General features: G+C 45.2%; 1 protein-coding gene across 2 annotated transcripts in view; it reads left to right on the forward strand.

Moving 5' to 3' along the window:
- The first annotated feature begins 7,539 nt into the window (after positions 1-7,539).
- The window catches only part of arhgef17 (Rho guanine nucleotide exchange factor 17), a 122,054-nt gene continuing 105,920 nt past the window's right edge, over positions 7,540-23,673 (forward strand). Inside the window, exons 1-2 of one of the 2 annotated variants that reach the window (XM_031897373.1) lie at positions 7,540-7,817; positions 10,593-15,031. In XM_031897373.1, coding sequence (XP_031753233.1) covers positions 11,207-15,031 — 3,825 coding nt within the window. In that variant the 5' untranslated portion in view covers positions 7,540-7,817; positions 10,593-11,206. Of the gene's footprint in view, positions 7,818-7,884; positions 9,368-10,592; positions 15,032-23,673 lie in introns of those variants that run through there. The other variant, XM_031897374.1, reaches the window with a different exon arrangement.

Consider the following 23,673-nt stretch of genomic DNA (forward strand, 5'->3'; position numbering starts at 1 on the left):
TTAAACATTAAATTAACCCAATAGGACTGTTCTGCCCCAATAAGGGGTAATTATATCTTAGTTGGGATCAAGTACAGGTACTATATTATTATTACAGAGAAAAGGGAATCATTTAACCATTAAATAAACCCAATAGGACTGTTCTGCCCCAATAAGGGGTAATTATATCTTAGTTGGGATCAAGTACAGGTACTGTTTTATTATTACAGAGAAAAGGGAATCATTTAACCATTAAATAAACCCAATAGGGCTGTTCTGCCCCAATAAGGGGTAATTATATCTTAGTTGGGATCAAGTACAGGTACTGTTTTATTATTACAGAGAAAAGGGAATCATTTAACCATTAAATAAACCCAATAGGGCTGTTCTGCCCCAATAAGGGGTAATTATATCTTAGTTGGGATCAAGTACAGGTACTGTTTTATTATTACAGAGAAAAAGGAAATCAGTTTTAAAATTCTCAATTATTTGATTATAATGGAGTCTATTGGAGACAGGCTTTCCGTAATTCGGAGCTTTCTGGATAACGGGTTTCTGGATAAGGGATCTCATACCTGTATAACAATAAATACAAGGTACAGTTGCAACAAATTAAGAGTCAAAGACACAAGAGGATGGAGGTCCCTGCCCCGTAGAGCTTACAATCTATATCACAAGAGGATGGTTATAACAATTTGTAATGTTTGGTATAGTTTTGGAGGGGAAAAATGTAATGATATCAATTTAATTTGTAAAAAATGTTACACACAGGTTTTTACAAAAGGGTCCCCATTGGGACCCACATTGCAGTTTTAAATGCCCAGGGTCGTATTGGGGTGTGCAGGGCCCACCAAGGTCCCCGCATCCTATCACCACCAACCCACCCCCAGAGGGCATATCTCATATATTTGTAGGCAGGGTCGGACTGGGGGGTGCAGGGCCCACTAGGGTCCCCCATCCCATCAACATCAACCCCCCACCCCAGAGGGCATATCTCATATTTATGTAGGCAGGATCGGACTGGGGGGTGCAGGGCTCACCGGTGCTCCCTGCAGGGGCCCCCATAACCACCCTCTGGGTCCCCCACCCAACTTCCTCCCCTGAGCGCGCGTAAATTTAACACGTCAGGGGAGGAACTGTCGGGCAGTGGGAGCGGCAGCAAGCGTCATGTCTGGGGTTTTTCCCGGTGGCCCACTCCGACCCTGTATATAGGCACAATTGGAAGAGGGAGGACAGCGGGAAAGTGCTGATGCTTTACATCGGGTTCTGGGTCAGTGGGGCCCACCAGGGTTTTTTCCCAGTGTCCCGGTGTCCCAGTCCAACCCTGTAAATGAGGGGTCCCCAAACTTTTTAAACATGAGGTCAGTTCATGGTACCTCAGACTGTGAGGGGCCCAGACTGTAGTCCTCTTGCTCCCTGCTCCCCCGCTGCATCTGCAGACAGGTAGTGGTCAGGGGTGAGGACGAAGCGGGGGCTGGGTAAATTACCATGGGGGGCCGGATCTGGCCCATGGGCCGTAGTTTGAGGATCCCTGCTATAAATGCTTATGTGTGACAGCCATTAAAGGGGATCTAAACCCTAAAATATAAATTGGTGTAAACTTATTCAGAGAGGTCTTCTGAGATATTCACAGTTTCAGACTGATGGGCAGGCTTGGCTCGACAGCCATCTTTGAAGGCCTAGAGTGTCAGCGACTTTACCCGCCTATGTTGTTTCTGTATTTAGTTAACCAGATTCTGAATCCCCTGGTATTAGCAGTCAAAAATGCTAATGTTTAAGAAAAAAATAGAAAATGAATTTAAAATGGAAAATTGCTCAAAGATGTACTCTTACTGAACTAACATCAATTCATTTTTTGGTTTAGATCCCCTTTAAGGTCAGCTTTGCAAACACATAGGAGCTGGGCGACCATGCTGTAAACTCCTGCATTATTCACACATGTAAACCCTAAATTAGCAGCCCTATGCTGCCTGTGCGAGCCATACTCTGCCTGCCCTATGCTGCCTGTGTGTGCCATACTCTGCCTGCCCTATGCTGCCTGTGCGAGCCATACTCTGCCTGCCCTATGCTGCCTGTGTGTGCCATACTCTGCCTGCCCTACGCTGCCTGTGTGTGCCATACTCTCTCTGCCCTACCCTGCCTGTGTGTGCCATACTCTGCCTACCCTACGCTGCCTGTGAGTGCCATACTCTGCCTGCCCTATGCTGCCTGTGTGTGCCATACTCTGCCTGCCTATCTGCCTGTGTGTGCCCCTGCACTGCTGTGCCATACCCTGCCTGCCCTATACTGTGACTAACATACTCGCTGCCCTATGCTCCTGCTGTGTGTGCCAACTCTGCCGCTGTGTGTGCATAACCTAATACTGCTGTGAGTGCATACTCTGCTATGCTGCCTGGTGTGCCCATACTTCTGCCTGCCCTATCTGCCTGTGTGTGCCATACTCGCCTGCCCTACCCTGCCTGTGTGTGCCATACTCTGCCCGCCTATGCTTGTGTGCCATACCTGCCCCCTATGCTGCCTGCTGCCTGCCTGATGCCCATATGCCCTACATACCTATGCTAACCATATGCTGCCTGCCATGTGCTGCCTGTGTGTGCTAACTGCCTATGTGCCTACCATACTCGCCTACCCTATGTGTGTGCCTAGCCTGTGCCATATACCTGCCTGTGTGCCATATCTGCCTGCCCTACTGCCTGTGTGTGCCATACTCTGTGTGCTATGCTGTGTGTGCATACTGCCTGCCTACTGCCACCTACTGCCTGTGTGTGCCATCCTGCTGCCCTATCTGCCTGTGTCCATGCCTGCTGCTCTGTGATGCCCTATGCTGCCTGTGTGTGCCATACCTCTGCCTTCCCTATATGCCTGTTGTGCTGCCGCTGTGCCATACTCTGCCTGCCCATGCTGTGTGTGCTGCCTGCCTATGCCTGTGTGCCATACTGCTGCCTATCTGCCTGTGTGTGCCATACCCTGTGTGTGTGCCATCCCTGCCTGCCTGTGTGTTGCCATACTCTGCCTGCCTACTCTCTGTGTGTGCCATACTGCTGCCTATGCTGCCTGCCTGTGTGCTGCCTGTGTGCCATATGAGTGTGCTGTGCCATATCTTGCCTGCCCTATACCTGTGTTGTGCCTACTCCTGCTGTGTGTGCCATACTATGCGCATACTCTGCTGCCCTGCTGCCTTGGCCTGTGCCTGGTGTGCCATACCTCTGCTGCCTTAGTGCCATATGCCTGCCTGTGCCTGTGTGTGCCATATCTGCCTGCCTGCCTGTGCCATATTGCCTGCCCTATGCTGCCTGTGTGTGCCATACTCTGCCTGCCCTATGCTGCCTGTGTGTGCCATACTCTGCCTGCCCTATGCTGCCTGTGTGTGCCATACTCTGCCTGCCCTATGCTGCCTGTGTGTGCCATACTCTGCCTGCCCTATGCTGCCTGTGTGTGCCATACTCTGCCTGCCCTATGCTGCCTGTGTGTGCCGTACTCTGCCCGCCCCGAGCACCAATTATTTGTGGTTTTGCTGTGCTACCTCTGTTAATGTTGGTATGGTTTTAAATGCTCTTTCGATAGCATCAAAACTGGCCAACGTAGGCCAGAAATATTGCGGCCCTCTGTGCCACAGAAGTTGAACAGCACTACTCTATAATAAGCAGTTCATATAAAGAGTTCAACTGATTAATGTGCTAATTAACAGTCAACAGTCAGTTCATTGGAGGTCAGTGGATTTTGCCCTAAGTTTAACCCCTTCCCACCTACCTGCCCCTGCAGGTATTGCTTGATATGGAAGTTATGGAAGTTTTTGCACAAGTTACGTAAACTGCATAAGTTTAGGGGCCCAACAAACTTGCTGTGGGGCCCAATAACTAGTCAGTAGTAGTTCATAAAAATAGTACAAATAATTATTTTTTTTCTTCTAAGTAGTTCTACAATAGTAAGGTATGATGAAATCTGATTGGTCAGATGGACGAGCTTGTGATTTTGGGGAGAGCAAAATGAATCTCACACCTTTCAAAATCCACAGGGGTATGTATTTGGGCAGAGGTAGAACCACCGGGGCCCGGGGGGGATATATAGTTAAGTTGCTCCATTTGGCCACACCCATAGAATCCCATATGATTGGCAGTTTCATCCTCTATCACCTCTCACCCATTGGCCAATCATGAGGCACAGGGGTGGAGTTAGAGGAGGCAGAAATGGTAAGTGCCCCCCACTATTGCCCCCTAGACACGTGCCCCCCACTATTGCCCCTAGACACGTGCACCCCACTATTGCTCCCTAGACACGTGCCCCCAACTATTACTCCCTAGACACGTGCCCCCCACTATTGCCCCCTAGACACGTGCACCCCACTATTGCTCCCTAGACACGTGCCCCCAACTATTACTCCCTAGACACGTGCCCCCCACTATTGCCCCTAGACACGTGCCCCCAACTATTACTCCCTAGACACGTGCCCCCCACTATTGCCCCTAGACACGTGCACCCCACTATTGCTCCCTAGACACATGCCCCCCACTATTACTCCCTAGACACGTGCCCCCCACTATTGCTCCCTAGACACATGCCTAACCCTAGCTCCTGCCCCCATACCATGTCTGAGGGAATAAAGAACTCCCACACCATCAAACTTGCATTTTTATATATAAAATTCACCTGAAATCTACAATGCCAATACATTTCTCGTTAATCAAATGATTACTAATTAGGTTTCTCAGTGACATCAGGGAATGTATACTTCCCCCGCTCAGTAATTGGATTCTCAATATCGGCACAGGCCTGATCAATGGTCTCTTACTGGATCATTAACAACTGTTTAACTGGCCGGGGAGTGAAGGGTATAGTACAGTCATGTGACTGCATTTGTTTCCTTTTCTCCCCAACTTTTCTTAAAGCGGCGGTTCACCTAGTATGTTATAGAATGGGCAATTTTAAGCAACTTTTCAATTGGTCTTCATTATTTATGTGTTATAGTTTTTGAATTATTTGCCTTCTTCTTCCAACTCTTTGCAGCTTTCAAATGGGGGTCACTGACCCCGGCAGCAAAAACCTATTGCTCTGTGAGGCTCCAGTTTTATTGTTACTGTTACTTTTTGTAACTTTCTTTTCTATTCAGTCCCTCTTCTATTCATATACCAGTGTCTCATCCAACCGCTGCCTGGTTACTAAGGTAACTTGGACCCTAGCAACCAAATAGCTGCCGAAACTCAAAACTGCAGAGCTCCTGAACTGAAAATGAAATAAATAAAAAACTACAAATAATAAAAAATGAAGACCAATTGCAAACTGTCTCAGAATATCACTCTCTATGTTATACTAAAAGTTAACTTGAAGGTGAACAACCCCTTTACTCTGAATTTAGATTCACAGCAGTGTGGGAAAGCAGACAGGCAGCATTATTTTTAATTGAGTTTGATTTTTTAGTTGATTAGTTTCTTTGCACTTTTTTTGTGATGCTCTTATTAATGCCAGAAGACTTACTTACCAAGTTTAAATCAGTTGCTCTGAGAGATTTGTCTGGGGCAATTAGGGTTCATTATAGAGGTGTGAGATGACCAGGCAATCAGTGACACTGACATCAGTGGCAGCCATTTAATAACTTGAAAGAGAAGAAAAAGGCAAATAATTAAAAAATGATAAACAATAAAAAAATGAAGACCAATTGAAAAGCTGATAAGAACTGGCCATTTTATAAAACAAAGTTAACTAGAGGGTGAACCCCCCCTTTAAAACAGCCCCCTACACCTCCTGGGGCCCCTAAAGTTATAATCCTGTTTTAAATGCTAATGCTATGTATGTATATGTTTATTTATAAAGTGCTACTTATGTACGCAGCGCTGTACAGTAGAATACATTAATACAAACAGGGGGTTATTGAGATAATAATAGATAAATACACAGTATAACAATAAATACAGATAAATACAAGATACAGTTGCAATAAGTTAAGAGTCAAAGACACAAGAGGACAGGGTCCTCGCCGGCCGTATCCCCTAGCCCCCCTCTCCCGCAGGGCCCCCCCTTTCCCCCCGCAGGGTCCCCCACCCGACGTTGTCCCCTGAGCTAGCCGCTGGGGCCCACCAGGATTTTTCCCAGTGTCCCAGCGGCCCAGTCCAACCCTAAAAGAGGATGGAGGTCCCTGCCCCGCAGAGCTTACAATCTATATGGGAGGGTAACTTACAGACACAAGTAGGCAAATATAAGTGCTGTAGGTCACAGTGGGTGTCACTACAATATAAGTGCCAGTTCCCAGATCAATTACAATCTGTCCCTGTAGAGTGTAAGCTCTTTTGGGCAGGGCTCCCTTCCCCTCCTGTATCGGTTACTGATTGCTGTATATGTTACTCTGTATGCCCAATGTATGAAATGCAGTAATTCCTTGTAGAGTGTAAGCTCTTTTGGGCAGGGCTCCCTTCCCCTCCTGTATCGGTTACTGATTGCTGTATATGTTACTCTGTATGCCCAATGTATGAAATGCAGTAATTCCTTGTAGAGTGTAAGCTCTTTTGGGCAGGGCTCCCTTCCCCTCCTGTATCGGTTACTGATTGCTTTATATGTTACTCTGTATGCCCAATGTATGAAATGCAGTAATTCCCTGTAGAGTGTAAGCTCTTTTGGGCAGGGCTCCCTTCCCCTCCTGTATCGGTTACTGATTGCTGTATATGTTACTCTGTATGCCCAATGTATGAAATGCAGTAATTCCTTGTAGAGTGTAAGCTCTTTTGGGCAGGGCTCCCTTCCCCTCCTGTATCGGTTACTGATTGCTTTATATGTTACTCTGTATGCCCAATGTATGAAATGCAGTAATTCCCTGTAGAGTGTAAGCTCTTTTGGGCAGGGCTCCCTTCCCCTCCTGTATCGGTTACTGATTGCTGTATATGTTACTCTGTATGCCCAATGTATGAAATGCAGTAATTCCTTGTAGAGTGTAAGCTCTTTTGGGCAGGGCTCCCTTCCCCTCCTGTATCGGTTACTGATTGCTTTATATGTTACTCTGTATGCCCAATGTATGAAATGCAGTAATTCCCTGTAGAGTGTAAGCTCTTTTGGGCAGGGCTCCCTTCCCCTCCTGTATCGGTTACTGATTGCTGTATATGTTACTCTGTATGCCCAATGTATGAAACCCACTTATTGTACAGCGCTGCGGGATATGTTGCCGCTTTATAAATAAATGTTAATAATAATAATAATAAATAATAATAGGTAGCAGTGGGTGATACTACAATATAAGTGCCAGTTCCCAGATCAATTACAATCTAACAGCAAAAAAATACCCTCTCCAGTTTTACTTGACTCCACTTTTGTAAATCCCGGGCCTCAATGTTAATATTCCCAGCTCCATCTGGTAAGTGGCTGCAACAAGTTGGCCTTTAAACTATAATTCTATTCTCTGTTTCTTGCAGAGCTTTCAAAACTCAGAGCAGAAAAGTAAGAAAACTGCAGAAAACTGCAGAAAACTCTCCCCCCCACCCCCCCCCCTGCATAATGGGAGCAGCCACAGGGGATGCACAGGGGGGCAGGCAAGGGTTAAAGCCGCTGCGCTGTGTAGGAGAGGGGACTGGCACATTCCATGTGAGTGCGCAAATAGGGGAGGAGGGGGCACTTCCTGTATCCCGGGCAGGGGAGAGATCGCTAACGATATGTCCATCTCTCAGCGGCAACATCGCAACCGGACCCCCGGCGTCACCGTGTGCCCATGAGCGGTCCCTCCCCGGCCGATATGGGAGAGTTAGGGGGGCCTGCCTGCCCCTGATCCCCCCCTGTGCGGGCTGACAATGCTCAACTCAAATTCCTGCACTCGGGAGAGCTGCTGAAATTCAGACTCGCAGGAGAGAGAGAGTTGCAGGGTAAGGAGTTGGTGGGGGGCAATGTGGGGGGCAATGTGGGGGGCAATGTGGGGGGCCCCTCTGCAGGGACAGATACAATGTGGCACTTTGGGAACTTCTGCCATTATATTGGGGGGGGCAATCTCAGTTTAGCCCTTTCATTCAGATGTAGGGGAATAAAGCCCCCCCGGGGGGCATGTTATGATGCCTTGTGCCTGTTGGCTCCCAGCCCATCTGGCTTCCCAACACTTTATTATTAGCTTCCCCTTTAAACGTGGTTGAAGGGTAAATTATAAACTTTTATTTATAGGGGGGTTCTGTAACTGTGCACTTACTGTGGCCCTACTGCAGCTGGCAGGGGATTGTGGGAGTTGTAGTTGTGCACTTACAGCTGTGACCCTACAGGAGCTGGCAGGGGATTGTGGGAGTTGTAGTTGTGCACTTACTGCTGTTGCTCTACTGCAGCTGGCAGGGGATTGTGGGATTTGGAGTTGTGCACTTACAGCTGTGACCCTACAGGAGCTGGCAGGGGATTGTGGGGGTTGTAGTTGGCCACTTACTGCTGTGACCCTACAGTAGCTGGCAGGGGATTGTGGGAGTTGTAGTTGTACACTTACTGTTGCCCTACAGCAGCTGGCAGGGGATTGTGGGAGTTGTAGTTGTGCACTTGCCCTACAGCAGCTGGCAGGGGATTGTGGGAGTTGTAGTTGTGCACTTGCCCTACAGCAGCTGGCAGGGGATTGTGGGAGTTGTAGTTGTGCACTTGCCCTACAGCAGCTGGCAGGGGATTGTGGGAGTTGTAGTTGTGCACTTACTGCCCTACAGCAGCTGGCAGGGGATTGTGGGAGTTGTAGATGTACACTTGCCCTACAGCAGCTGGCAGGGGATTGTGGGAGTTGTAGTTGTGTACTTGCCCTACAGCAGCTGGCAGGGGATTGTGGGAGTTGTAGTTGTGCACTTGCCCTACAGCAAGCTGGCAGGGGATTGTGGGAGTAGTAGTTGAAGTTTTTCAGCCCCAATATGGGCGCTTGCCTTGCTATTTTATAGCCCCGACGCAGTGATAAGTGGGATTTAATGGTGGTTCCTGCCAATCTGGCTTTGTGTTCCCTTATATCGGCCCCTCGGCAGTCTCTGTGCAGCCCCCGCAGCTGTAACCGGCTGGGCTAAAGTGCCAACACAATTAAATGTGAAATGTTACATCTGCCCTTGGATCTATTTCCAATAAATGGTGCCTTAATGTTACTTCATGTAGATGTGAAGCTCTTGGGACTAGAGGTGGGATCTCATTCGTATCGGTGGCAGGAAAGTCTCCTACTTTATAACCCGCAGCTGTCTTGTCAAATTAAGGGCTAATCCCATTTATTTTTTTGGGGGGGGGGGGGGTTTGTTTTAGTGACTCCATGCTGTATCCAACCCAGTCGTGTTGTTCTGTCACCCCCACGCTTCACGGCACTGCATTGCTGACTCACGTATTTGTTCAATACGGAGATTTTTTTTCTTTAATTGTGAAATCCTACATAGATCGGAGTCTGTGATTGGACGGATATCCTGGCCCCGGGGCCCATGATCAGGTGACGGGATGGATTGTACCCCTAAAAGAGTTTTCTGGCTGGGGGGGGGGGGGGGGTGTAGCGTCTTGTAATTAATGCTGGCAATAGTATGGGAAAGGAGATTATATCTGAATTATATTTATATTGCCATAAAAGGTGTGAGTTTCTGGGCCCTGTGTGCTTCAGCCATAGAATTTAGGGAAATTTGCCCTTTATTTGGGGGGGGGGGGTGAGGGGCAAATTAATTTGATTATATTTTCTATAGCTGAGGGGACTGATTCAATTGGACTGTGGGGGTCCTATCAGATCCTATGGCTATTAAACTGACTGAATCATAGGGTATTTGGGGAGGGGGATTCACAAAATCAGTGTACATTTCCGCCAGTTTAAAGCAAAAAATGTGATTGGTCGGGATTGTGGCCCAGAAGTTTGTGAATTTGGTCACCTCGGGGACCCCATTCAGCTTTGTGACCAATACGTACAGCTTTTATATTTGCAGAACGCTTTGTTGGACCACCCCTCAATAAATGGCTCTGTTTAAAGGGAATATAAACCCCAACAACAACTTTGCAACAAGCATTTATTACACATTTTAAATGGTCCCTATCTGGCTGTTGAAACTGTGTAGCAGAAGCCAAGGCCTTCTGATACATTTTATGCTTCTGTATCAAAAGCACACCCTTACTTTTCAATAGCAATTACGTTTATAAATAACTTTAAAACTACTGAGAATTACAATTTCTTATGTTGGGGTTTATATCCCCTTTAAGAGTAGTCCATTTATTGATGAGGCTATACCCAGCTGCTTTTCCCCTGACAGCTGGAGTGATGGGGGGGCTGATAGTAATTCCTGCCCTATACAGATTAGTACAGAACTTTAATTTACAAATGTTTTAGTTAATGGAATTCAGTGTGAGACTGTAGTACAGCATTTCCCCACTAGGTGGCACCCCAGCTACAATATCCTTTGTTATACGCTTTTGGAGCAGATGAGAAATCATTTTTGCAGGCATTTTGGGAGCCGCTGGATACTTATCTTTGTTTTTTTTTTTTTCTCCCTTTCTTACAAACAGCAAATGCAAAAGTTGTATCAGTGTAGGTGATGTTTTCTTTTCTTGCAACTTATACTCATGGTGCCCTGCATGAAATTAAATTGAGGGGGGGAGGGACGAGTTTGGTTAAGGGGGCTGGAGGATGTCCTACTCATTAATCATGACAATGTTTTCTTTTTCTGTGCTTTTTATAGGGACAAATTAGAGACAAGACATGTTCCCATACTATCCTTTCAAGCCGTGCCTCTTTTAACCATAATTTGGATTCCAAAAGCTGCTTTTTTTTTTTTTCCACTACCCCCCCCCCCCCAACCCAAGGGATTATGTTGTAAGCCTTGGGAAACAAAGGATTACTTTACAAAAAGTACAAATATTATCGAAGTGATATACGAAGATGGGCGACCATTGTCCCCGGCGGATTATTGTACCGGAGAGCGGAGTTTTTCTTGACTGAGCACGAGGAACATACCACTGAGAGCCGGGGGGGGGGGGGGTGAGCTTATCAAGGTAAAACCACGCTGAGAGTCCCACCGCCACCCCCAGCGCAATGTTGTACATGGAGAGTAATCCAGCAGAAACAGCAGCACGGGGCATCTGCTGCACAGGTTAAAACTTGAAGACCTTTTTGGGATTCGCTTGGAAATTGTTCATGAAAAGTCATGTTTAAAGAGGAAACCCCCCCACTCCTCCAGTTCGGGTTGCTTTCGGATGGATTTACACTTTAATTTATTATTCTAAACGGATCTGTTGTTTTGGGATCCATTTTTGTTTTTGGGGGGGGGGTGTTGTGTTTCACTTTCCATAAACAATGGCTGAAGGCAACGCAGAGCGGAAAGTTCGGATGTACAGGAGTGTTTCGTTTAAGAGACTGGAAAACTGGAATGCCAAAGGGTTTGTTGTAGAGGGAGGCACTGAGCTGCCAGGGGAAGGAGATGTCACCCAGCCCACATGTCAGAAAGCACATCGACCTTCCCGATCCCTTAGCTTGTCTAGGAAAGTGTCCAAGATCTCTGCAGCCAGCAAGGACCAGACTTCTCCCTCCGTCCGGCAGCTCTCCCAGAGATTCTCCTCTCACCCGAGGGATGAAGATGCACCGTGTGGGGAAGAAAACTCCCATCTAAACAAGGGGTGCCAAGGAGATTACACCCCGGATCTACCTTACCCCCAGGACCAGCAAGGTCAGGATCCACTCGCTGTGACTGTGTGCGATGGCCCCGGTAAGTCTGATGACTTGCTTGCCTATGTGAACCCGAGGGCGCCCAAGAGCTCAGGGACTTTACTAGATGAACTGACTTTGAACTCTTATTTTAGTTTACTGAACCAGCCAGACAGCCGGGAAATTATTGGGGTTGAAGGGAACTGGCCTAGCGTTACGGAAATGCGCAAGTTATTTGGGGAGAACTCTAGGAAGCCGACGGCAAGGGCATCTTCTCTTCCAGACTACGATGAGCCAAGACTTTCAAGCCAGCAATTATCCTACCTAAGGGAGGCCACCGACCCACACAGACATTGCCCGTTAGAAAGTGCTTTTCCTAGAGGCTTTAACCATTATGCAGCAGATCACCGGCCCAAACATCCCTCCCTAAAGATTGAAAATTCCCACTCCAGAAACCCAGTAGACAGTAAGGCGGATATTAATAGTATTCTGTATATGGATACAAAAGACCACAGGACGAACGCTGGTCCAAAACCTCAGCCTCCCACCCCTCCTCCCAGAAGCTGTATACCATTCGGTCTCAAGGCTCACACACTTTCCTCTGGAGTACCTAAACAAGAGGCAAGACAGCAATCAGTAAGTTTACATTCCTTGCATAGTTCTGGCAAACCACAGACTGCCCCCTCCAATGTCAGACTCCGATTCAGTTCCAGCGAGGAAGAGTTGCATAGCAATGCATTGCAGTTGCCTAGCAGCCCAAACAAGAACGAATTTCGGGACAGGTCCCAGGAAGGGTCCTCAGGGAGCGATGAGGAAGGCAGTCGGGTAACCCTCAGGGAAAGTCTCAGGAATCGATCCCTTCGGAAGAAAAAGAAAGACTTGGAAGAGCGCAAGGGTTGTTTTTCAGGAGAAAGCGACGTTAAGCATGTTCTAAGTGATGCAGTAGGTGGGCATGAAGTAGGTGAGGATGCCAACCACTCAGAGTACCCACCTCATGGGACAAATATATCCGAGACAGGAAAAATGGGTGTAAATGCTGCTGTAAACAAACCACCGTCAAGCGAACCCCCCAAACAGCACCTTAGAGGCACCCCTGAAGGTTTAATCCCATCTCCAGCTTGCCACTTGTCTGCAGCGTCCCCCATGCCCACTGTGTCTCGTGTTGCCAAAGTTAATATTCCTCCGTTTCTGCCCAGCCCCTGCGGATCAAGAAGCAGCAGCAGATACTCCAGCACCGAAACTCTAAAGGAAGATGATCCCTTTAACGTATACTCTACTGGCCAAAGCCGCCAAGGAGGCTTTAACATGTACAGATCACCGAGCTTCGGACATAGCGACAATGTCAGGCAACAGGCCCGCTCACGAGCAAAATTAGCCCCAAACGTTGCAAAGGCAAAAAGTGAAAACGTTTCTGAAGTTTCTACTTGTGATGCTGAAAGTGAAAACTCCAAATATACAAAATCTATGTCCAATCCTGATATAGCATCAGAAACGCTAAACCTGCTTAGCCTCTTGAAATCTGATATTTCGGACTTAAAAATAGGAAACCGGGGCCGGGAATGCACTGACAGAGATGGAGGTACTGCTAGAAATGAGAATGCCCATGGATCAGGTGGCCAAGAGACCTGGGCTCATAGAGGTAGATCCTCTTTCCATAGTATGAGCCGCTCTCACCAAGGTAATCGTCCTACGTTAAAAGACCTCACTGCTACCCTTCGCCGTACAAAATCCTTTACATACTCTGAAAAATTAGCATCCACCAAAAGACTTGTAGGCCAGGGTTCCATGAAGCAAAGCTCATCGGAGCTTTCACTGGCCAGCACAGGCGATGAAGTTCTGTTGTCAGACAGTAAAGCAAATAAACATGGGGCAAAACAAGGTGAAGATGGTGAATCGGCCCAAAGTCAAGATCAGTACATCCAAGAAGCAAGGCAAGTCTTCGAGAAAATCAGCCAAATCGGCTCTCAGGATGACTATGGCTTTGATCAGGAAATAAGCAAACACCTGGAAAACAAAATGGCCGCAGATTTGCCGTTGGAAAGTACTTCCTACAGTTTGGATAAGAACAGTAATTCATTCATCGAAAAGTTGGAAGAAACAAAATCACTGGAGGAACTGTCTCATCATGAATTTGCTATGACCGACGAAGGGATTGTTACCGAAGTCGAGACTGCAGCTGGTGCAACCTTGTATCAAGACCTTGGCCAAACACTAACAGTCTGGAAGTCGGCCGATAAAATTCACGGAGAAGTGAACCCCTTTAACGTTCAAAATGGGCAAATACAACAATGTCCCTCTGCAGTCAAGTCCAGTTTTGAAAATGATTTTTGCTGTGATGTAGTTTCCAATAAAAGTTCTTCTCAGGTGCCTCTTGATACTCCACCAACGCCAGGAACCATGCGGAGGAGAAGGAAGTTTCCATCCCTTAGCAATAATGGCAGTGATTCTAGCAATGGTAGCAGTGGCGAATCAGGGAGTGAGACTTATAGGTCTTTGAGCGATCCAATGCCCCACAGAACATACTCCATAACGGAAGACTCCAAGGCCTTCTCGGTTGACAGCAATCTTCTTGGGTCACTAAATTCCAAGACTGGAAACTCTGAGTCGTCGGCCATTGCCTTCTCTGAGTGCACCGGTAGTGCTGCTAGTGTTTTATCTTTCAGTAGTGATGGTGTTAAAGATTACAACACGGTAATACAGAATATTGTTAGCCAACCTGGAGCCCTAGACAAAGTCATTGATGAAAAAGGAAATGGGAAGACCATCAAGAAAAAATCTTTTAGTGATCCTAGTCGCCGTGGTGAACTGTCCCCTACAGGTTTAGAGAATTCCACTGAGCCCATTAATGAGCTGTCTTCCAGCAGTGAGCCCATACTGACGGAGCAAAGAGACGAGTCAGGGGAGGTAGAAGACGCAGTGGAAGTGGTTGGAAGAGTCCGTTCCCAGTCGGAATGCGTGCTGCCCCATGCAGAGGATGATAGCAGGGTTGAGGGAAACCAGAATTTCAATTTTGACCCCAAACTAGCAGAGGTGTTGTCTCCAAGGACAGTTAGGCGAAGTTCTAAAAAACGCACCAATAGGGTGGGTTGTCAAGACGGTCAACAAGAATGTAATGAATCCATTGAGGCCTTAGGAAAATCGAGAGTAGCTAGCAAGCATATAAGGCACACAAGTGAACCTTCTACATTCATCCCAATCCTGTCTCCCGAGTCAAAGTCACCTAGTCATCCGGTCGTCCAACTAACCATTCCGGAGTCGGCAAAGCTTCCGGTGAAACCACTGCCAAGTTTGATATGCCCACAACTGGAGGATGTATCCAAGCAAAGTGCACACATTACTGGGGATACTAACACACCTTCCACAGGGGATTTGCCTAGGACTGCACCGACTACTCCTACAACGGCCGAACCCAAATTGCTGAGGCTCCCTAAGCCCCACGAGGATGTCACTCCTGGCAACAGAAGCAAACCCTACGTGGTAAGTTCCTTGTGTCTATTTTCTATCCTTAATAAAATGTTGAAGTTTGTCTTAAAGGGTAAGTTAACAGTTACATTAATTTTTGTTAATGTAAGGTAAGCTTCCTCTTTAAATATCATCTCAAAAGTGTTCACTGACTGTTTAGACCAAGGGTCCCCAACCTTTCTTACTCGTGAGCCACAGTCAAATGTAAAAAGACTTGGGGGTCAACACAAGCATCATAAAAGTTCATGGGATGCCAAATATGGGCTGTGATTGGCTATTAGGCAGAGTCTATGCACACTATCCGCTTACAGGGGCTTTATTTGGTAGGAAATCTTGTTTTTATTCAACCAAAACTTGCCACAAGTGGGGGCACTGAGAGCAACCTCCAAGGGGTTGAGGAGCAACATGTTGCCCCCGAGCCACTGGTTGGGGATCACTGGTTTAGACTATATGAAATGTCTTTAAGCATAGTCCCTATGGCCTGTGTTGGGTTAATATGGAAAGTCTGTGTTTGAAGCAATCAGAATGGTGTAAGGCAAAATGTATAGTAGTCCTACCAGCAGAGCTGTGGTGAAATACAGCCCCCCCTCCTGCCTGCTGGCTAAGAATTATGGGAGTTGTGGTTTGACATGGTCATCGGGGCAGTGACTAAATTTCGCAGTTCAGTAAACTGTGTTTGCCCAGCGGGTTATCTGACGTATGTATTATGCTTTTGACTGTTTAGTTTTGGAGACTAGGGATGCACCAAATCCATTATTTTGGGATTCGGCCGAACCCCGAATCCTTCATGAAGACGCTTCACTTGTAAGCACAGAACAGCATAAAGGCACGGCCGCTTCCTGAAACTGTTGTTTTATTATGGACATTATATGCTTTTGGTTCTGTCATATGAAGCTGTTTTATTAGCACAATGCGCAATAAATGACTAGATTTGTGGATAATATTGGAGTCTGTGGAGGAACTTTTAGGCTCCTCTGGGCATTACAGTTGCCACTTTAAGCTTATGGCAACCATAGTCCTTCTCTGTATTTTTTCGGAAATGTTCCATTTACCGACTCCCCCTTCTGTCAATCCTATTGCCGCAACGACGCGGTGTTTGGCCCCAAATCACTCAATGTGCATTTTTTGCAAACCGACTTTATAGTCATTTCGGGATGAAAACCACATGTTTCTTTGACAATATGAATGACAGGAGGCATGGGAAATTTCCCAGCATTCTCCTCTGGAATAAAAACACGTGTGTGCCATAAGCCTTAGAGTTATTGCTTGAGATGCCCACTGCCTGCTGTGAGTGTATATTGGCTTATTTTGACATATTTGTACATACTGCCCCTATGCAAACTGGGTGAAATATATATCCAAAGAATGTTGGTTACAGAGAATTAAAGTTTTTAATTAATGTAATTTGCCCAGGTCCTTCTATAATAGGGGACCCACTGGCCTGTACTCTGTATTCAGACAAGGGACTTAAGATGGGCACCATGCCATCTCCTATACTATACCCTGTATATAGGGGGCCAGATTGTTCCCAGTATACCATCTGCTGTGCTGTATCCTGGCTGAATGTGTATTTGCTAATACGTCTCGGTTATGTTTGTATGCAAAGGTATTTGTGTTTTGTGAGCGTGGCATGCCCGTGGTGTAGCGTATATGGCACTGCAGCAAAAATGAATACAGATGGCCCACTCATTGGATGTTTGTCTAGGACCGGCCAGTGGTCTTAATCAGCTCTTATATAAGGGTTAAAATTAACCCATGCCTATGTCAGAGTCATATTTAAAAATGTAATTGTTCCTGTTTCATACTGGTTTCCATTTGCCGTTTTAAAGCTTATGCCTCAAATCTGCTGGTGAAAGGTGGCAGGTTTTCAACCAAAAGATGCTAAGTTGTGCCAATCTTGTCACCTTACACCAACAGGGTCGGACTGGGCCGCCGGGACACCGGGAAAATACCTTGGTGTCCCGGGTGTCTGGGCCTTGGTGGGCCCCAGCGGCCCAGACCTGAACCTTTTGCCGCTTCATCTGGCTTCCAATGTTTCACATATGCACGTTCAGGGGAGGACATCGGACAGGGGCCCCTGGGGAGGGGGTTAGGGGGGCACGGGGGCCCCTGCGGGGGATGTGGCCGGAGGAGGCACCTTTGGGGGGTGCAGAGCCCCTGGGCCCTGCACCCCCCAGTTCGACCCTGTACACCAATGTGCAAACTGTACCTATATGAATATCATATTTTAGGTCCATGTACTATGGAAGCCCTGTATTTGTTACTCTTTTAGTAGCTCTGTATCCTCAGAGCTGCAAGATACATCATTGGTACAAGGAGTAGGAGCCTTATCTCTGCGCAGCGTGTATCTCTGGGAAGTAATTGTACAGTAGCACAAGTGTTAAAACTCATAACCCTCGTGTCATAAAAGCTCTTTCCTCCCTGGCCGAGACTGCCGACTGCCGTGCCTTTCCCAATGCTCTCTTATCTGCCAGCTCTTTTGATGTTAAATATTTGCTTAGAAAACAGGCTTGTTTGGGGAGGGAAGTTTTTTGAGTGTATTAGATAAGAATTGTATTTACCATTTCCAGCTTCTCCTCTTAGCAGGGGACTTTCTAAGTTTTATTAGTTACTTTACAGGATGTTAATTAGGCTGGTTAGTGCTCCATTCTCTCGTCTGATGCTCATATGGGTGCAATAACTGTCTGCCGGAAACATTTTGAATTATTTAACAAAATCAAAAGCTCAGACATGTCTGTACTGTACAATAAGTGGTGCGCGTATGACAGACTTGCCTATATGTGCTTGGCATTTATTTATACTAGAATACAATATAATGTTTTGTTTACAACTAAAAAATCAATAAGAAAACTTTGTGCCTATAGTAGCAGTGGGGGGCTAATAGCCTCTGGGAAGGGACTGGGGCTGTGGGATAGCAGGTATAGTAGGGAGAGATGGTGCCTATAGTAGCAGTGGGGGGATAATAGCCTCTGGGAAGGGACTGGGGCTGTGGGATAGCAGGTATAGTAGGGAGAGATGGTGCCTATAGTAGCAGTGGGATAATAGCCTCTGGGAAGGGACTGGGGCTGTGGGATAGCAGGTATAGTAGGGAGAGATGGTGCCTATAGTAGCAGTGGGGGGATAATAGCCTCTGGGAAGGGACTGGGGCTGTGGGATAGCAGGTATAGTAGGGAGAGATGGTGCCTATAGTAGCAGTGGGATAATAGCCTCTGGGAAAGGACTGGGGCTGTGGGATAGCAGGTATAGTAGGGAGAGATGGTGCCTATAGTAGCAGTGGGGGGATAATAGCCTCTGGGAAGGGACTGGGGCTGTGGGATAGCAGGTATAGTAGGGAGAGATGGTGCCTATAGGGGGGATAATAGCCTCTGGGAAGGGACTGGGGCTGTGGGATAGCAGGTATAGTAGGGAGAGATGGTGCCTATAGTAGCAGTAGGTACAATATTCCCTAGGAAAGACTGACCATGGTAACCATATATCACTGTAATATCATTAACTACTGGAAGTTGTGGCTGAGCTACATTTGAATGGTCATTGTTTGAGGTTTCTGTATAATTATGGAATTTTGGGTATGTGGTTCTCAAGCCATGCTTGTCTTATAATTTTACTCTCTACTTCTTACTAAAAGTTAATTCAATGTGAACAACCCCTATAAAGCGCTATTTCCAGCATTGTCATAGGCCATTACCGAATTCTGAGAGTTGTAGTTCGGTAACAGCCGTACAACCGCAGGTCGTGGCATCCATTTCTGTGTTTACATATTTCAGATGGCGCTTTGGCGCTTTCCTAGCTGTGTAACGTGCTTCCCGTGTTCCGCATTCTAAAGGGAAAACACGTCGGCACGTCTGGTGCAGAAATAGCTGCTCAGCTGGCGGAACAGCAGGCAGACTGGTGTTGGTTTAACAGACATAATTACTGTAATTTCCAGCCTCGAGGCAATGACAGTTGACAGGAATGAGTTTGCTGGGGGGCAGTAAAACATTTTTCAGGCTCCTGGCTACTGAATTACCAGCAAGGGGTGGGGAGATTAGGACATTTGTGGTTTTTCATTGTTTTTTAAATTATTTCCCATAATTTCTTAGCTCTAATAACCTCCAGTTACAAATAAAATAGGGCCCCATTTATAATATTTAAATTATTCCCATTATATCCTATGTGTAATCTACCATTAGATTTTGGCTTGGTGACCAAGTAGATCATGGCACCCCAGCATTGTTGACAAGGAACTCCATTAGCTTATTCTTTAGGGTATTTTGAGATCTAATTAAAAAACAGTGGATTCATAGACTAGGATAGGACTCAAGGTAGTAGATTGGTTGTTCCAAAACTGTGGAAGCATACCCCCCAGAGGTGCTGGGGGCCCAGCTGCAGGAACAGGGATGAATGGTCTTTTGCTCCTGGACATTTGGGATGGGTTTTAGCTCTTTAGTAGGTACAGGTATAGGACCCATTATCCAGAATGCTCGAGACTAAGGGTGTTCCAGAGATGGGGTCTTTCAGTAATTTGGATCTCCATACCTTAAGTCTACTAAAAAATCAATAACCCATTAATCAAACCCAAAAGGACTGCTTTGCCTCCAATAAGGATTAATTATATCTTAGTTGGGATCAAGTACAGGTACTGTTTTATTATTACAGAGAAAAGGGAATCATTTAACCATTAAATAACCCAATAGGGCTGTTCTGCCCCCAATAAGGGGTAATTATATCTTAGTTGGGATCAAGTACAGGTACTGTTTTATTATTACAGAGAAAAGGGAATCATTTAACCATGAAATAAACCCAATAGGGCTGTTCTGCCCCCAATAAGGGGTAATTATATCTTAGTTGGGATCAAGTACAGGTACTGTTTTATTATTACAGAGAAAAGGGAATCATTTAACCATTAAATAACCCAATAGGGCTGTTCTGCCCCCAATAAGGGGTAATTATATCTTAGTTGGGATCAAGTACAGGTACTGTTTTATTATTACAGAGAAAAGGGAATCATTTAACCATGAAATAAACCCAATAGGGCTGTTCTGCCCCAATAAGGGGTAATTATATCTTAGTTGGGATCAAGTACAGGTACTGTTTTATTATTACAGAGAAAAGGGAATCATTTAACCATTAAATAAACCCAATAGGGCTGTTCTGCCCCCAATAAGGGGTAATTATATCTTAGTTGGGATCAAGTACAGGTACTGTTTTATTATTACAGAGAAAAGGGAATCATTTAACCATTAAATAAACCCAATAGGACTGTTCTGCCCCCAATAAGGGGTAATTATATCTTAGTTGGGATCAAGTACAGGTACTGTTTTATTATTACAGAGAAAAAGGAAATCAATCTTAAAAATCTAAATTATTTGATTAAAATGGAGTCTGTGGAAGAGAGGCTTTCTGTAATTTGGAGCTTTCTCAATTATGGGTTTCCCGATAAGGAATCCCATACCTGTACTGAAAATATTGGGAATTGGGCAAGTACCTGGGCTTGTCCCTCACTGTCCTACCCTTTATCTCTCTATTTATGCCTCTGTTTCTGGTTCCTGTGCTGTTAGAATTAAACCTCTCTCCTCATCTCGCCTGCCTTTTCTGTCCCCATAGAAACCACTTCCAAGGCCATGTAACAATATTCATTTCTTTAGAAAGCAAAAATCTATATCTAAGTCCTTAATACGTAAACAGGAGAGCAGGGAGAGCTGTTTGTTATGGTTTCTAAAGGGGCAGTAAACCTAGGGAGGAGCTGTAGCCCCTGCTGCCAGCCCATGTGACACGGACAGTACCAGTGGGCTCCGCTGGAGAGTAAGAGATTGCCAGTCCTGTTCCACGTATCGGACTGTGCAGGTTCTGGGTCACACATGCTAACTGCCATGTAATGATTTTGGTGGTGGGGTATCCTGGAGAGGGACTTGGTTAGGGATAGCATAGGCAGTTTGAGGCTTGGTCAGTAGTGTCTTGGGTTTTAAACTGGGTACTACACCCAAAAAAGTGTTTTTTGGCTGAAAATGTAATCAACTTTCCAGTATAATGTTAGTAACATTTTTTGTTGCTTTTAAACTGTCTGTTTCTATACCCCTTATTGGGGGCAGAACAGTCCTATTGGGTTTATTTAATGGTTAAATGATTCCCCTTTCTCTGTAATAATAAAACAGTACCTGTACTTGATCCCAACTAAGATATAATTACCCCTTATTGGGGGCAGAACAGCCCTATTGGGTTTATTTAATGGTTAAATGATTTCCTTTTCTCTGTAATAATAAAACAGTACCTGTACTTGATCCCAACTAAGATATAATTACCCCTTATTGGGGGCAGAACAGCCCTATTGGGTTTATTTAATGGTTAAATGATTTCCTTTTCTCTGTAATAATAAAACATTACCTGTACTTGATCCCAACTAAGATATAATTACCCCTTATTGGGGGCAGAACAGCCCTATTGGGTTTATTTAATGGTTAAATGATTTCCTTTTCTCTGTAATAATAAAACATTACCTGTACTTGATCCCAACTAAGATATAATTACCCCTTATTGGGGCAGAACAGCCCTATTGGGTTTATTTAATGGTTAAATGATTCCCTTTTCTCTGTAATAATAAAACAGTACCTGTACTTGATCCCAACTAAGATATAATTACCCCTTATTGGGGGCAGAACAGCCCTATTGGGTTTATTTAATGGTTAATTGATTCCCTTTTCTCTGTAATAATAAAACGGTACCTGTACTTGATCCCAACTAAGATATAATTACCCCTTATTGGGGGCAGAACAGCCCTATTGGGTTTATTTAATGGTTAAATGATTCCCTTTTCTCTGTAATAATAAAACAGTACCTGTACTTGATCCCAACTAAGATATAATTACCCCTTATTGGGGCAGAACAGCCCTATTGGGTTTATTTAATGGTTAAATGATTCCCTTTTCTCTGTAATAATAAAACAGTACCTGTACTTGATCCCAACTAAGATATAATTAATCCTTACGGGAGGCCAAACAATCCTATTGGGTTTATGTAATGTTTAAATGATTTTTTTATTACGCTATGAAAATCCAAATTAGGGAAAGATCTCTTATCCAGGTCCTGAGCATTCTGGATAACAGGTCCCATACCTGTACTCTGAGAGGCTACAATTTTATTGTTATTGTCATTTTTATTACTTACCTTTCTATTTGGTCCCTCTCCAATTCATATTCTAGTCTCTTATTCAAATCAATACCTGACTGACAGTGCCATTCGGACTTGCTGAAATTCCAGACTTGAGAGTTACTAAACAAAAAGCTGAATAAACAAAAAAACACAATTAATTTAAAATGAAACCAATTGCATATTGTCTCAGAATACCAATCTCTATATTACACTAAAAGTTAATTTAAAGGTGAACAACCCCTGTAAGATATGAGGTTCTGGTATAATGTGGATTTTCCTTTCCCTTTCAGACTCATTTATGGGTAAATATATTGGATAAGGGCTTCTTAAACCATGGAATGCACCCCCAGGGGGAGTGCAGCTAAGAGCAGGTGGGGGCAAAAAAAATAGTTGTCAGGAAGGGTTTATGGCAACATGTCGGAGCTCTCATAGTAAACATGCTTGGCATTCGTGGGCTCATCTTTGGGCTATCGCTGTAAATGTCAGTGCCAGGGTGCCAGTGAGCAGCTACTATCCCTACTGTAAAGAACTGTAACTTTGCTTGGTGTGACAATGCTTACACGCCAGGTGAGGCAGCTGATCTGAGTTATGTAGGCGAAAGCAAAGGTTACGGAATACCTGGGACCAAATCAGCTGCCACGTAGCCTAAAACATGCAGGTGTTGTTAACCCACTAAATCTGGTGTGACCCGTGATGACCTGTTGATACCTTTATTGTGGCTACTGAGAAGCGAATGCCCAGAAGCAATCATCTGTCTTCTTAAACCCTGTATTAATCAAGCCAGTAACCTCAGAGGAATGTGAGGAAGAATGGGCTTTACAAGGTGTTACTGCCCTGGACATTGATTCGACAATTAAAAATGCTTGTACGGAGGCTATCAAAGTCAAAGCAGGAGTAGGAAAAGTTAAATTGTAAAATGAAAACCATGAGAATAGTAGAGCAGAAAGATAAAGGAAGAGGTGAGAAAGAAGCATAGATAGAATAGTCAAAGAGAAAGCAGTAGAGATATAGAAGGGGGTAGAGGAATGGAAGAAGTGGAAGCTCAGAATATGAAAGGGCAGAGAGAAGGGAATTATAGAAGAAACCTACTGAAGGGGCTAGAATAAGATTTGGTTAATGGGGAAAAAGTATCGGGGTGTGGGGGTGGTCTGATTAAGCATTCAGCATCAATAGGGGGCTTGAGTCAAGAATCTCTGCATAGAAATATGTTTATAGAATGGCCAATTCAGAGCAACAATTCAGTTGGTCTTCATTAGTTATATTTTATAGATTTTGAACTCTTTCCAACTTTCAAATGGGGGTTACTGACCCCGAAAGCCAAACCCTATTGCTCTGTGAGGCTCCAGTTTTATTATTATTGTATTACTTATCTTCCTATTCAGGTATGTCCGTCATTCAAACCACTACCTGGTTGCTAAGGTAATTTGAACCCCAGCAACCAGATAACTGCATACTGGAGAGTTGCTGAACAAAACGTGAAATAATTAAAAAATATATTACTCTCTACATCATACTAAAAGTTAACTCAAAGG

The sequence above is a fragment of the Xenopus tropicalis genome, chromosome 2, assembly GCF_000004195.4.
Source record: "Xenopus tropicalis strain Nigerian chromosome 2, UCB_Xtro_10.0, whole genome shotgun sequence".
Classification (NCBI taxonomy): domain Eukaryota; kingdom Metazoa; phylum Chordata; class Amphibia; order Anura; family Pipidae; genus Xenopus; species Xenopus tropicalis.